This window comes from Convolutriloba macropyga, unplaced genomic scaffold (assembly GCF_964194025.1).
Source record: "Convolutriloba macropyga unplaced genomic scaffold, txConMacr16.3 SCAFFOLD_2589, whole genome shotgun sequence".
Lineage (NCBI taxonomy): Eukaryota > Metazoa > Xenacoelomorpha > Acoela > Convolutidae > Convolutriloba > Convolutriloba macropyga.
Window position 1 is genome coordinate 1 of NW_027452441.1, and position 14,198 is coordinate 14,198.

The 14,198-nt window shown below is 33.4% G+C and overlaps 1 protein-coding gene across 2 annotated transcripts; it reads left to right on the forward strand.

Annotated features, from left to right (window-relative positions):
* Positions 1-661: 661 nt before the first annotated feature.
* On the forward strand, positions 662-13,833 carry LOC142357491 (uncharacterized). Of its 2 annotated transcripts, XM_075409102.1 has the most exons (5): positions 662-766; positions 4,021-4,132; positions 4,643-4,794; positions 7,475-7,611; positions 13,300-13,833. In XM_075409102.1, the coding sequence occupies exons 1-5, from the start codon at positions 703-705 to the stop codon at positions 13,642-13,644; spliced, it is 810 nt and encodes a 269-aa protein (XP_075265217.1). In that variant the 5' UTR covers positions 662-702; the 3' UTR covers positions 13,645-13,833. The 2 variants fall into 2 exon arrangements, with proteins under 2 accessions (XP_075265217.1, XP_075265218.1); XM_075409103.1 differs by lacking the exons at positions 662-766; positions 4,021-4,132 and adding an exon at positions 4,311-4,394.
* The last annotated feature ends 365 nt before the right edge of the window (positions 13,834-14,198 follow it).

A 14,198-nucleotide genomic window follows, 5' to 3' on the forward strand; every position in this document is an offset into this window, starting at 1 on the left:
TATTGGTTTATTAAGCACAATTTAGTGAATTTATCAGGAAAATTGAAAGCTAATGGTTTTTAGGACTTTTGAAATTGTTTGGTTAAAAAAATTTTGATGGATTCATGAACTTGCCTCATTATTTCTTCTTTTTGTAGACGTGTTTGTTACCTAGTCTCAACAAGGACAAGTCCCATATGATTTCTAGTTAAGAAAAAATAAATTTGTGTAGTTAAGGTTTTATCTTATTGTTTTCTGACTTTATTACTAAGTGCTTTTAAATTTGGATTTTGAGTTTTTGCCGTATAAAATGTTTCTTTTTTGTTTTTGCCTAGTGTGCTGTTTGTTTTTTTTTCTCGTTCTCTGGCAGATCTCGTGAGTGCTTTAATGCGGCATGGCATCATATAATTCATTTAGTATATTGCGTAGGTAACGATGTTTTTAATCTCTAGCATTTATTTTTGAACATCTCTTTATTTGGTTGACAACTCTTTGTAGATGAGCTCGGGTAGGAACATTATGTGCGAACGCACATTACCGAGCCTCATTGTTTAAAATCAGACTATTAAATGAGGCCTACAGCACGAAGTTTGTAATTTCGCAGGTTCATGGCCAATTAAACCATTATGTAATTCATATTTGATTTGTTGTGTCTTCAAATATTGGATTTATTTTATAAACCATCAATGTGACTTTGGTCAGATAGTTCATCGTTAATGCAAAATGAGTTCATGGGTTAGTTTTCATGAGTATGTCAGGACCTCAATTGTGTTCACACTTTTAACAGGTAAGTTTGCGGGGGCGCAGAGTATTGGGGAAAAGCTCCGGTAGCCGAAAGAATTTTTTGTAGATTAAGAGCAAACGTTTTCAATTTACATTTGAGCAAATTGGGCAAACAACAGTCAAATAAATTCAAAGCGGAACTTTGAAAGCTATTTCACTATTTAATGTTTTTATGCGTCCTTATAAATTTTTCAAAATTATATCGACAAAAGTGTGCAGATCAAAGAAAAAGTTATTTAAAATCACAAAAGAAAAGAGAGCAATCGAACTATTATTTTTCCAAATCTGAAGCATTTTATCAACTCAGTTCGACCTCATCTATCATTACTGCCCAGTAGTTCGTTTGCCCAAGGTATGATTGCCCAAGGTATGATTGCGTTATTTTAGTTCTATAATTTCTCATCTGTTACCTGATAATATTGCTATAATTTCGAGCTAAAAGGCACCAACTGAAAGGAGTTGAAATTGGATCAGAAATCGAATGAAAAACAGTTTACTTTAAAGGTACGTTAGTTAGCAGAATTACATTTAATTACATAAAGTACATTTAAAACAGATCATAGAATCACTCGACTGCAATTTATGTGGACAGTCATTCTTTAAATTGTGTTGCTTTAACCGTGTGCCAGGAGGCACGTGCTAAAAACTGTAACTTTGATACACCAAGTCATAATGTTGATTACAGAATTGCAAGATCTTTTCCGTTTGTGCCCCCCCCCCACCCCAGCTTAGTGGGTGCATATTATTTGCACACCTCAGGCGCACGTGCCATATTTTAACATAATGATTTACTGTATAATGACATGTGTTCTGTAAATGGAGGTGCATAACGTACTGTGGCGGCAGAAACAGAAAAGATCCGAGATTTAATTCAATAGTTGGGAAATCGATGTTTTTTTTACGGTGGCAAAAGAAGATTTGTGAAGCAAATCTCACGAAAGTTTCAACTGATGCCAAGAAGTAACAGTGGGCAAAGAATAGCGCAGGCAAATCGTGCCAAAGAAATATAACTCAAGGGTCTTATTTGAAACAGCACCAACACTGGCGTCAGTGAAGCAAAATGATTAGCTTGTTTCTCTGAAGTCCAGCCGCAGCACCACCAACACCACACATTCATTTTTAACTATAAACCGTTTAAAATCCGTTCGTCTAATTTCCACACTCCATTTGAGTTTAAAAGTTTTGCTTTCTATATAATAAGTTTTCATACCGAGTGAAGTTAAACGCTCTTGTCCCCAAAGCAGTTTTGCTGGTGAAAACTTTTATTCTAAGCTATCATTTTTATGAAAGGATGCTACTGACCATACATAGCTAATTACAAAGGAGTGCTAATTACACACAATCTCAAAGAAAAGGTAAAGTAAGACGGCGATAAAAATTACAAACAATGCCAAATGGGATACATAATTTTTTTTCTTTGTTTTTACAAGCAAAACGTTTTTAACAAAGTCCGCATTAAACAAAGAGATTACATTTATATCCAGTCGAAAATAAAAATCAAATTAAGATCAGAGGTCCCATTTTCAGCTAAACATAATAAAAACGTCCTCAAAAATTTGTTGTTTCCATCAAAGAGACCAAAAAATTTGCTGAAACAGAAACTGTTCTAATGGTCTTTGCAATCCTGTTTGCATTGCTATTTTTTGTCTATCCCTATGAATTGTATTGCTTTTCGTAAAATTTTTATTGTGCGGGATACAATTTCTTAGGTTTTAAATAGTCAATTGATTTGACTTGCATTTTTTTTGCATAAAGAAGTTCACTCTTGCAGAAATTGCCAGTAGTTAATTGCCGTTAATAGCAAACACTTAAAATTTTTTTGAGTGAGTAGCTTCTCTGCCTCTAAGATTTCAGATTTCATTACAAGAACTCTTGACCTCTCAATTTGTTTTTGCTTGCAGCAGACTTTTATTCCCCATTTTATCCGTCGATTTATACGTTATAATTCTGAATTGTTCCTGTCTTGGTACCACCGCTATGGTATCAGAGATGTAAATAACATCAACCTCTGTTCAAGAGGTAATCATTGCAGAAGATATATTGATCTGATCACTGATTGATATGACCAAGCAAATTGAGAGGCACTTCGACTGTTTTTTGAGGAAAATCATGGTTGATCATTGTCGTTTCTGATAAAAAAATGTCCACTAGCCTGACTCATTTTTTTTCTATCTGCAAGAACAATCGAAGTCTTTGTAGCGTCATAGGCAAAACCATGATTTTTATGATTCCTTGGAAAAAAATATTTGCCGTGATTGCGAGTTTAAAGTTTTTCAAAGAAAAAAAATAGCAACATTATCCTCAATTTATCAGAATTATAGTGTATCACTTCAAGTAAATGTGAAACAGCTTTTTTGAACAATATAGTTTCTTGGTAAATCAAACTGAGTATCGCCATTCATTTTTCCCTTTGTGTGCATTCATTCACTTGATTAAGCAGAAGGCTCTCAAGGAATTTTGCAATCGTTAGAGTTCCTGAGATTGGCCTATTAACCTAATAGCTCTAATAGCTTTATGAGCTCAAGCATTGAAAACGATGTCGAATGAATCAAAAGCCTCGGACAACTGACTTAAAGTATTTTCTCGGATTCTTAATTTAACCCTACAATCACTTGTTGGATAAACTTGACCTCTCATTTCTTCTCAATTTTACATCCAACTTTTTAAAAGTTTAGAAAAGCAATTTGCAAAATCTTTTTCTTTTGTGAAAAAATTTTGCAATCCTCAATATTTTTTGAAACATCACATTTTTCTCGTCCACTTTTTGGAAAACGACAACGTTCTTTACACATTGGTTGACGTTCAACTTCTCGCAGAACTCACTGTAACTATTACCTAATTGTTCTCCAGCGAAAACAATTTATTAGTTTGTAGGTTTGCTCTGATTGATTTTCTTGCAGTAATTGGAAACTCGGAAACTTGGAAACTTTTTCTGAAATGAGAAATTTTAGTTCTGTAATTAACCGCAGTTTTTCATCTGTTGAGTTTTCCGCAGGGAAATGATTTGCTATAGTCTCTCCATAATGTTAGCGAAACTAGTGAAAGGACAGTCACAATTGCAAACGGACTGCAAATTCGTTTTTTATTAATTGCTAAGAAACATAATCATAAGTATAACTATAATAAACTTCTAATAATAAAATTGAGTTTTACGTTCCGAAAGAGTACCTGGTGGATAGATATTATTATACATTCTCATGAATCCGGCAACATAAATTTGATAAATTTTCCAGTGAGATGAATTCACATTTTTTAAAGGGATCCCTGTGGCGTGCAAGGGTGGCAGGTCCAATCGAGAAAACCGGCAATCACTGGACTTCGTTCTAGCAGATCCCCTCGATCCAGTTGGTCAAAAATGTCAGCAATTCGAGTCAGTATGACGTTTCGGATCTTTTCCGTTTGTGCCCGTCGATATGACCCTTGAAAACACGTGCTATATTTTCACATAAAGATTTACTACGTAGTTACACGTGTTTCATTACGGAAAGGTGCATAACATGATGGGCATTAATGGAAGAAAACTTAAGTCAAATGTATATTTTCTTGCAGCAGACGCAAAAATGCTTGTTTGTACAATTCATAATGTTTGCTTGCAAAAAAGTATCAATACATTTCAATTGTTGTTTCAATGGGTAGGTTATTACTAAAAACCCGACCGCCAAAGTTGTTTTACATGTCAATGAAAATTCTGATCCATTCTGTTTCGCCCCCCCCCCCAGCTTAGTGAGCATAAATCTTATATGACCCCCAGGCGCACGTGCTATTTTTTACATAGTAATGTGCTGTATAACAACATATAAATTTTAACTGGGGGTCATAAAAAACACTGGGGGGGGGGGGCAGAATAGATCCGAAAATTCATATCGAATCATTTTTTTAGTCTGTATTTTTGTCTGATGGGATATTGGATCAACCACAAGCAGAGTGACAGAGAGCCACAAGAGGATGACAAAGAGATGTTTGAACAACTTGCAAAACCATTCTTTACTCAAATCAATTGGTACTCTTTCAAACCACAAGATGCCCAAAACGGTTGGTCGGAATTATAACTGGTCATAGAATTTTTGCAAAGTTCAATTTTTATAAAAACTTCTGAAATTTATGTTAATATTTTGCGATCTTACTTGATTTTGTGATGCCTTATGAGATATTTGTAAACAATGGTTTTGAGGGTGGCTCAGTTAATTAGTTTTCAAATTATTTAATCTTAAGATCTAGCGGAACACCATTATAAGTTTACGTTGTTTTCCTGTTCCAGTTTCATCATAAATAATTGCAGAAAGTGAAAGTTTTTTTTGTTGACGACAAAAAACTCGTTGATACTGGAGCAAAAAATAGCAATGCCATCATTTGTATTGAAAAAATCAAACATAATTAAATTCATCGATCTCTAATGACTTGTCTACAGATAGGTATTTGATTCGCAGGAAATTTTTCGAGTAACTGAAAATCAATTTTCAATAGTCAAATCCAGGAGTGACTTTGGTTGCAAGGATATTTTGTCAATCGAACGAAATTAAAAAGCAGGTAAAAGTTATAGACTCTACAGACGTTGAAATCTTGCAAGATATGACAATACAGTTCAAGCCTAATACGATTTCGTAAGTTCCGCAATACGCGTTTGACAAAATATCAATCGTCAAAGCACATCCAACGTTTTCTTGGAAACTTTTTCATGAAACAAGGTATTAATTTGGTATGCTGCATTACAAACCAAACTATACACTGGGACGTTTTTTATGTAAAGAACAAAACCGTTTTTGAACGGTTCAATCTATATTATTTCAAACAATATGCAATAAAGAAGACAACCAAAGAGACGTTTTCTCGACCAAAGCGAAAAAATTAATGCCACCAGTTTCAGCATCCTCATTCATAAGATCTTTCGATACAGCTTTGTTGAAATTCTTTTTTCATCTTTTTTCTCTGTCGCATCTTATATTAAAATTACAAAGAGTATTTTTTTTTCAATTATAATGTCGAAAAGTGTCTATTAAAGTTAACGATAAAACTCAATTATGCCAATTACAGTTTAATTTATGCAATTGACAAAATAGTCTTCGTTGGTAATTATTTCTTATTTGTCAACCGTACGAAGAGCAAACAAAAAACAGTAATGTATTTTATATGCAGAATAACGATATATAAGAATATGTATTTATATTAAATTATTTAAAAATTTATTTCATTTGAAGAATAGAATAACTGTATATGAATACAGCAATGGATTTTATATCGCCAAGAATTGTAGAGAAGATTCCGAAGACATCAGGCCCACAAAATTTTTTCCATTAAAATCAATATGATTGGTCAAGATTTTTCGAGCATTGGAAGATCAAATACATATGGTCAAAAAAACGATGCAGTTTTTCCGCACCTCCCAGGGAGTGATCAGATTAATCTAATATTTTTTAAAATATTGTTATTAAACAGTCCCTATGACGGCTTTCGTTTATTAGAACAAAAAACAAATTGTGGTGGATTAAAAAATGCTTTCCGTTAAAAATTGCAACGACTGACAATCTATTGAGCATCTTGTGTCCATTCAATTTCATCTAACTGCCCAAAAAAAGTTCAAAGACGATAGAATCTATGAGAAATCCCCTACCTTACATTCAGTCAGCATCAGAACTGAATCAGAGCATTTTTAGAATTATATTACCTCTCAGTACATTCTGTTACCTTTCACAAAGTTTTCAGAATTGTTTCTGTACTGATTCTGAAACCTCTGAATCAGCGGAAAATTCAGAAAGCATTTCTCAATTAGCTTTAAATCAGAATGAAAATCAGAAATTGTTCTCAACACTACAGACACACATTTTCACCTTCAGTTCATATTTTTAAGGACCTGAGAGCGAAAACAATGGTAACACCTAGCTTAGCTCACGAACATAGTTATGAATTTAACCTAATTCAAACAAAAATCAGATTCTGATTCGGAGTCTGATTCAGAGTTTGATTCAAAGTCTGAATCAGGTTCCTAATCAGAATTAAAAAAAATCTTATAGCAAGATAAAGGTTTTGATTTACTAATGCATTTTACTCTTCTTAGGACCTAATTTTTCTTGTTATTCGGTTCTGATCAAAAACAAAATCAGATTCTTCAACTATCTTTCCTTTTGAGACCCCTTAAAAAGTTCAGTTAATCAATTCAAATAGGAGCAAAATAAGAATGAGGAAACTGTATTTGTTTCAAATGATTTATCGTAATATATTATTATTATTATCATATTTTATCAAATATTTTGACACATATAATATACGAAGATATTATCAAGAATATGAAGTTCCCAAAACAAAATGCGTAGATAGCAACTTTATGTATTTTCAATAACATTATAAATTTCGCGAGCAGATCAAATTTATTATGGTCTTCTATTTCACATATTTTAAAGGAACCTGTTTGAGATCATTCTGTAAAACAGAGCTTTAATTAAAGGGCATCGTTCAACAGTATCTTTTAAGATCTGACAAGAAATGCTCCGTCTTTCGAAAACTGTCCTAAATATCACATATTTCAAATGATCATTTCAGAAATTTTCAATCATTATTTAAATGGTACCACAAACCTCAGCAAAATTCATTTTCTATATATCGTGGTATTTATTTATCGTGGTAAATTAATTTTCTATATATAGAGAGATTCTCTATATCGTGGTATTTAATAAACCCTCAATTTGAAACTTTGAAATATTTTACTATTTTTCTCCAGGAGGCTGCTGTTCTTATCAAGTGAATTTATACGTTGAGTACGGACAGAAGTATGGCTTATCACCTGTGGAGTACCACAAGAAGATTTTCTATTTTGCTCAGACTGGATATGAAGAAACATCTCTTGTATTTCTAAAGGTGAGTTTCATCATTTTAAACCTGATTTATCATTCATCGTTAAATGTGCTTAAAACTTCTGCAAATGAAAAAATATCAATCTTTGGTACCTATTATTTGAACCACATTTTTTATGTTAGTTATATTAGTTATATTTGTTATAATAGTTCAATTTTTTTGTGCTTCTGTGGGCGCTTTTGTTTGATTGAATTAGGTTCAATAACATGCTATTAACTTCTACGGGTCAATCGTGTTCCCGAGGAAAAATTATTTCCAAATTACTCTTTGTCGGCGTCAATTCATAACACCTCATAGGTATACTTTAATTGAAATTAGTGAATTTCAATTAAATTAGGCTTTTGAAAGTAGGATATATCTTTTGTAGTCTATCTTGCGAAAAAAGTTTTTTTTTTACAATTGTGCTGAAATGAGTTACATTCAAGAATTTGAACTTGTCACAAATTTTTCAAAAAAATTTAGCAAATTCTATGTAAACACGCTAATCATCACTTAATTCTGCTTAATTATAATTGGATCAAAGTGCCATACCAAAGCTCCAACGCCTTTTTATTTAGTTAATCCCAGCAAAAATTAGATGGTTATTAAGCTTAATTTAAAATGATGTATTAACTTTTTGGGTTTTCTGTCAACTGAGAAGTCTTTGAGCTGTTAACTCTTTTAATGCCATGTTAATGCTTACATTTTTTCTTATACGCCCGCTCTATCATCTATCAGCCATTAAGAAATACTCTTATTTTCAAAATCAATAGAAATTTGCTCATGCGAAAACTGAGAATTGAGAAACACATTCAACCGGAAAAAACAGTACTTAAGATTTAAAGATTTAAAAAAAAATGAAAAACCTTAAAACGAAAAATAGCTCCATTAGCTAACTATCAGATTTGATGCTTTGTATTACTTTTACATTCATTTTGTTCACTAACAAGTAAAGATGGACTTGTGGAATTAATTGTTCCGACCCTCTTGAGGGGGGAGGAACTATATACTCAAATGGTTTTTTTGTTCAGTCAAATTTCGCCGATCGATATATTCAACGTAGAGAGTTGAGACAGCTATCATTAGAAAGCTCGTCCAGCGTAGAATATGGAATTAAAAAGATTTTTTAATTTTCGTTTTTTACAGGGAGTTATCGAGGTTTAAACTTCTGAGAAAAGTAGAGTGAACTCCGTTGTTTTTATTCACATTTTCCGGAATTTTTGCCTAAATTTTCGTCAATTTTGCTAAAATTTGTTAAAATTTTTAAAAATAGTGTTGCTGATTTTGTTTTTTAAGACAAAAAAGTAGTCCACTTTTATAAAAGTTGCCGGAAGTACACCCCAAAAAACACTAATAAAATTTTTGTAGGTTCAAAAGGAGGCTATTCCTACTTCAACTTCTGTTGAGAGTGCTCTGTAATTAAAACTTTGCCGTTTTTTGCTAACTTTACTCGTTGATTATCAATAACGCAAAATATATTTTTGAGTTTTTAACTTACAAATTATCTATATCTATAACATTCGAAAGAACAAGTGTTTCTAATAACGACAAGCATTAGCAGGGCTAGTTTTGGGCCAATCCAAAAAGAATTCGGATTTTAATCAGTCGGTCTTTTTAAAAAAAATTGATCTTTTACATTAATTAAGGAACAGAACATATCAAATCAAAGCTCACGAATGATTGGTCCAATTGGCTTTCTAAGCATCTCCAAATTAATGCATTTAACTTTTTACTTAAAAGCTTATGGTCGTTTTGACTTTTAAAATAATTGATTTTTATATAAATATTGTATTGGCTTAATGAACTTTTTCTCTTTTTTTCAATTTTTGGTCAACTTGCAGCTTAGTGTCAGTAAAGAGAGAATGCTTTTTCTTTTTGCTGATTTAAAATTTAATCCCTACTGCGGTTTTGAGCCTTAAGTTTTTGTTTGCTGGCCTTGATACTATTAAATTTCAGATCTATTTTTTTTATTTTTTTAGATATTTGCCAGTTTTTCACCGTTTCTAGTTTTGTCGCATTAGCACATTAACTACAGTTCTCAAATCACATTATTGGCGTTCAAAATGGAAGATATTAGCAAAATTGGCGTTCCTGGAAGATATAGATTATCGTTTTAACGGCTTCTACACTTCTTTCTTGAAGAATTTAATTGAAATTTTAATTTTGTTCTTAACGGCCGTTTTTTACTTTGTCGTTTTGGTCCTATAAAAGTTCCTGTACATTGACAAGTGTTGTTGGCTTTTACAAGAAGAATAGATGAGCCTATATTCTGATATTAGTAGATAGCTGATGGCTTTCAAGACTTTAATAAAACTTTAATTTCGCAATATTGTTCTTTTTATTGCCTTTTTGTTACCTAGTCTCGCTAATTACAGGTCAAATATAACATTATTGGATGTCAAGGGAAGATGTCAAAGTGTATTGGTGTCACCAAAAACTAATATTTTTTAAGGAATTCGTTATGACCTTACTGGCATCGACACGTTTTTCGCAAAAAAAAAGTAAAATAATTTGATTCTTGTCATATTTGACGATATTTTTGTGGACGCAAGACAGATTCTGGATAATTGCAAGTCTCATGGGCTTCTTTTGGACGAATAAACGAACCTATTTAAATATTTCATTTTCTTATTGATTGCTTTCATGACTTTGGAAGTAATTTTATTTCGAAAAAAATTCAAAAGTATTAATTACTTTTGCACTTTTTTCTTCTTTGTCTACTTTTTACCTAATCTCATTAACAAAAGGCCACATACTATATTATCGTTGTTTGAGAAAAGCTCAATCGAACATATTTTGAGAGCCAGAATATGGCATTACAGCTTCGACAGCGTTTTCTGGCAAGTTTTAATTGAATTTTTATTTGTTCTTTTTGTTGTTCTCTTTAGCCGCATAAAAAATTGAATAAGGACAGGTCTTAATGCCCTTCCATAGAAGCATTGGTACTCGTAAACAGTTTGGATATATTACTTGATTTCTAATGGTTTTCATTACTTTGAAGTTAATTGTTATAAAAAAAATAAGCGAATTTTTTAACATTACTGTTTTTGTTCTTTTTGTCTTATTGTTACCAAAGCTTTTTATGGACTGGTCCCATATCTTTTCTGGTGATTTATAGGTTGTTTTGTTTGGTTTCAGTTTTATCTGACGGTATTTTGACTTTGTTTTTAAATTTTTTTTTTTCAAAACTGACATAAAGTTTTTGATGTAATTATTGTTTGTTGTTGTTGACTGATTTTGCTGTTCGTCTTGACTTGCTTTCTTAATATTGTCATATCTCATCAATCTAGTGCATCGTTTTTCACTCCATTGAGTTGTTTGCTTCGGAAGCTATCTTTTCGTTCATACAATATTTTTTTGGAAAAAACTTGGGTTTTTTTGGGATTCTCAAAAATAATTTTTGGGATTTTCTATCTGTTCCTGATTTGGTAGACAATTATGCCAAAATTGTGGACGAGTGGGGTCAGAACCGTATGTGCGATCGAACATTACCGAGCCTCCTTGTTACTATAATTTGTCAAATATCGAGAGATACCGAGAGAAAGAGCATATCGGTTTTGAAACATTGTATTCCAGTTCTTTATCGTGGGTCCATTCTCACAAAATGTTCCATTACAATCTGAAATTTAAAAAATAATTTAAAAAATAATTTAAAAAATCTGCAAATTATGTCCAAAACTTCTTGACAAGTTAGCATTTTCCAGGCACTCGGCGTCTATTTACTGGTTTCTGGCGTGTTTTTTCTAATATTATTACGTTTTGAAACATTTAGTTATCGTCATGCTCAAAAAGACTTTTTCTGCAAAATTTTCAAATTTTTTCTTGAAAATCCTATTAAAAATTTCTGAATCAAACGCAAAGATGCTCAGTCTATTTTCAGAAAACAATTGTCTCTGCCAATAGGCTGCCCATAAAGAGGTAGCAAAATACACTTAGGACACGCTGATACTGTACTAGGTCGACGCTATGCAATTGAAATGCAATGTTTCAGTTCTGATTCGCTATGGGACTAGGGTCCGGGGTGCAAAATTACGGCTAAAATAATTATAAAAAGAGTAACTGACCCATAATTTAATTAGTGATCTGTTTCAATTTCATTTGCGCCCCGCTTGTTCATAGTAATAACGAATTGTGGGAATAGGTTATGCTATATGATCGCTTGAGATTGCATTTGAAAGAAAAAAAGTTCATCAAAAATTGAATTCCCAGTTTGAGGTCCAGACCCAAATTGAGCTTTGATCAGACTAACCAGACTGAAATGACCTTTGATCAGACTTTCCAGACAAAATAACTTCTGATCAGACTTTTCAGACCAAGATAAATTCTGATTAGACGGAACCAAGACTATGTCCAGACTATAGTGGGTTTATGATCAGACTCAAATTCAGATCATTGTCCAGGCTATAAGCAGACTATGATCAGACCTTCCATGCCAAAGTGAGTCTGGTCAGAGACTATACATAAACACGCACGAGACTTTAAGTATCGTTATAATTTATGCCTTTCATAAAAATCGATGTCTCCAGAAGAAAATTCAATGAAGTCAATTCAAAATGCAAACAGTTTTTGTAAAATATAAGGTTTACAGAAAATTCTAAATTGAAAAGTTTGCACGGCATTGCTAAATTTCGCCGGCGCTATAGATGAAACTTGACATTTATTTAGTAAAGAAACGTCTGAATCAACTGTTGATATTCTTTTTTATAAAGGGCCCGACTATTTGGTTAGTGGTTCGACTCTTTTGTCCTGATCGTTCTGATCAGCGGCAATAGACTGCAAGTAAGTCTCTGGTCAGAACAAATATCTTTTGTTTTGGCTCGTGGCAGAGCCACAACCACCTACTCATTAGAAAAACATTAAAAAAAATTAAGACTCAAATGCACTCGATACGGCCTCTTAACAGACTCAAGTGCAATCGATACGGCCTCTGAGCAGACTCAAGTGCAATCGATACGGCCTCTGATCAGACTTAAGTGCGCTCAAATCCGCCTCTGATCAGACATTCCAGGCCGAATTGACCTCTGATCAGACCTAAATCAGACCATGGCCCAGACTATTTTGCCCTCGAACTGCTTTCCAGAACCTGTAATTTTGGTCTGGGAACCACGGGTCTGCGTTCGATTGCATCTGATCATAGCTCAATCTGGACCTGAACCTGCGTTGGAAAATACCGCAACACCCAGGTTGAGGTCCAGACACCTATTTTTTTATGATCAGAACCAATCGAGCGCACACCCGTGTGTTCCCAGGCCAAAATTACAGGGTCTGGACGGAAATTCGAGCGCAATAGAGTCTGAACCATGGTCTGGAGATGGTCTGATCAGAACGCCTTCGGTCTGGAAAGTTTGATCAGGGACCCAATCAGTCCGTAAAGTCTGATTAGGGGTTATTTTTGGAAAGTCTTCCAGACCAAAAGTTTTCCCATTTTTAAAATATTTAATTCAGATTTTATTTTTCTCCAACGAACCCTCTAGCGCCTTCCCAAGCTTAACATTTTTTATTTTTTTCAGATAGGTCAGATGTTTCCATTTAGACAAATTAAAATTTAAAATTTTTGCTGAAGAGCGCAAACTCACATATAAACCCCGCACAAAACCGTATATGAAATGTTTTTTTTGCGCTTTTTTCTAACCTACATTTTTTTGCTGTCCTATATCAGTGGATTTCCGGTACGTTTCAAGGACGAGACAGATCCGTTCTTTGTTATTTCAGACAACCTGGAGCACCATACTGTGCATGAACGTAATCTCCCAACTTGGATTTGGCCGCGGAAGTCTTAAAATCGTCGGAAGCAAGCGAATGTCAAAACCTTTCGTAGTTCCCCCTCTGGGAACGAACAGAACAATGGTACACGTATTTGGAGGGTCGAAGGTGGGAAAAGACTTGAATTTTGCGTGGTTTATGTATCACGTATTGTGCAAGAGTAAACCTGATTTGTGTCCAGACATGGAAATGGAAATTGTAGGAACCAGCAGATCAGCCAAGATCGATCTTCATCAAAGAAAGCGACATTTGATATCAACGTTGTTTGCAAATAACTCGTACATTCGAATCTAGAATGAGTGATCGAAGCCTGATCATGATGTTAACAGAACTAGCAAACTTAAATCATAATATTCAGTTGAAGATCACTGAAATTTAGCGTAAAATTTCCTTCACATGGCCTGATTAGAATTCTGGCCATCGTTGAGAACAGAATGGAAAGGTTATGATTAACTACTTCACTATTATGTATGGCGTAAACTAGGGTACAATAAATCTAATTTCTAATGATTTAAAATCTTATTTGATATTTGCAACTACATAACTACAAATTAGACCATGTTTTCCAGGATAGCAAAGTCATAACAGTACAGTCAGAACTATAAACTGCTTTATTAAAGTACTGATAAAGCTTCTATATGCATATAGACAGAATCTTAATCTGTACCCGGGTCAAGGTTTGGCGGTGAATTTTTGTAAGAAATGCGGTGAAATGCGGTGAAAAAAAAATAATTTTCACCGCGTATTTCTTACATCTTTTTGCGGTGAATGCGGTGAATCGTGTTGAATTATTTAGTTTCACCGCGTTCTCAATATGCTTACAAAAAAAACGATTCGTCCCCAAACTG

Excerpts from the sequence above, each read along its gene's own strand:
- LOC142357491 (XM_075409102.1), top strand. The coding sequence starts at position 703 with ATGAGTTCATGGGTTAGTTTTCATGAGTATGTCAGGACCTCAATTGTG. Across the intron at positions 767-4,020 it reads TGTGTTCACACTTTTAACAG|GGATCCCTGTGGCGTGCAAG; the intron begins GTAAGTTTGCGG and ends CATTTTTTAAAG. Across the intron at positions 4,133-4,642 it reads CAAAAATGTCAGCAATTCGA|TCTGTATTTTTGTCTGATGG; the intron begins GTCAGTATGACG and ends TCATTTTTTTAG.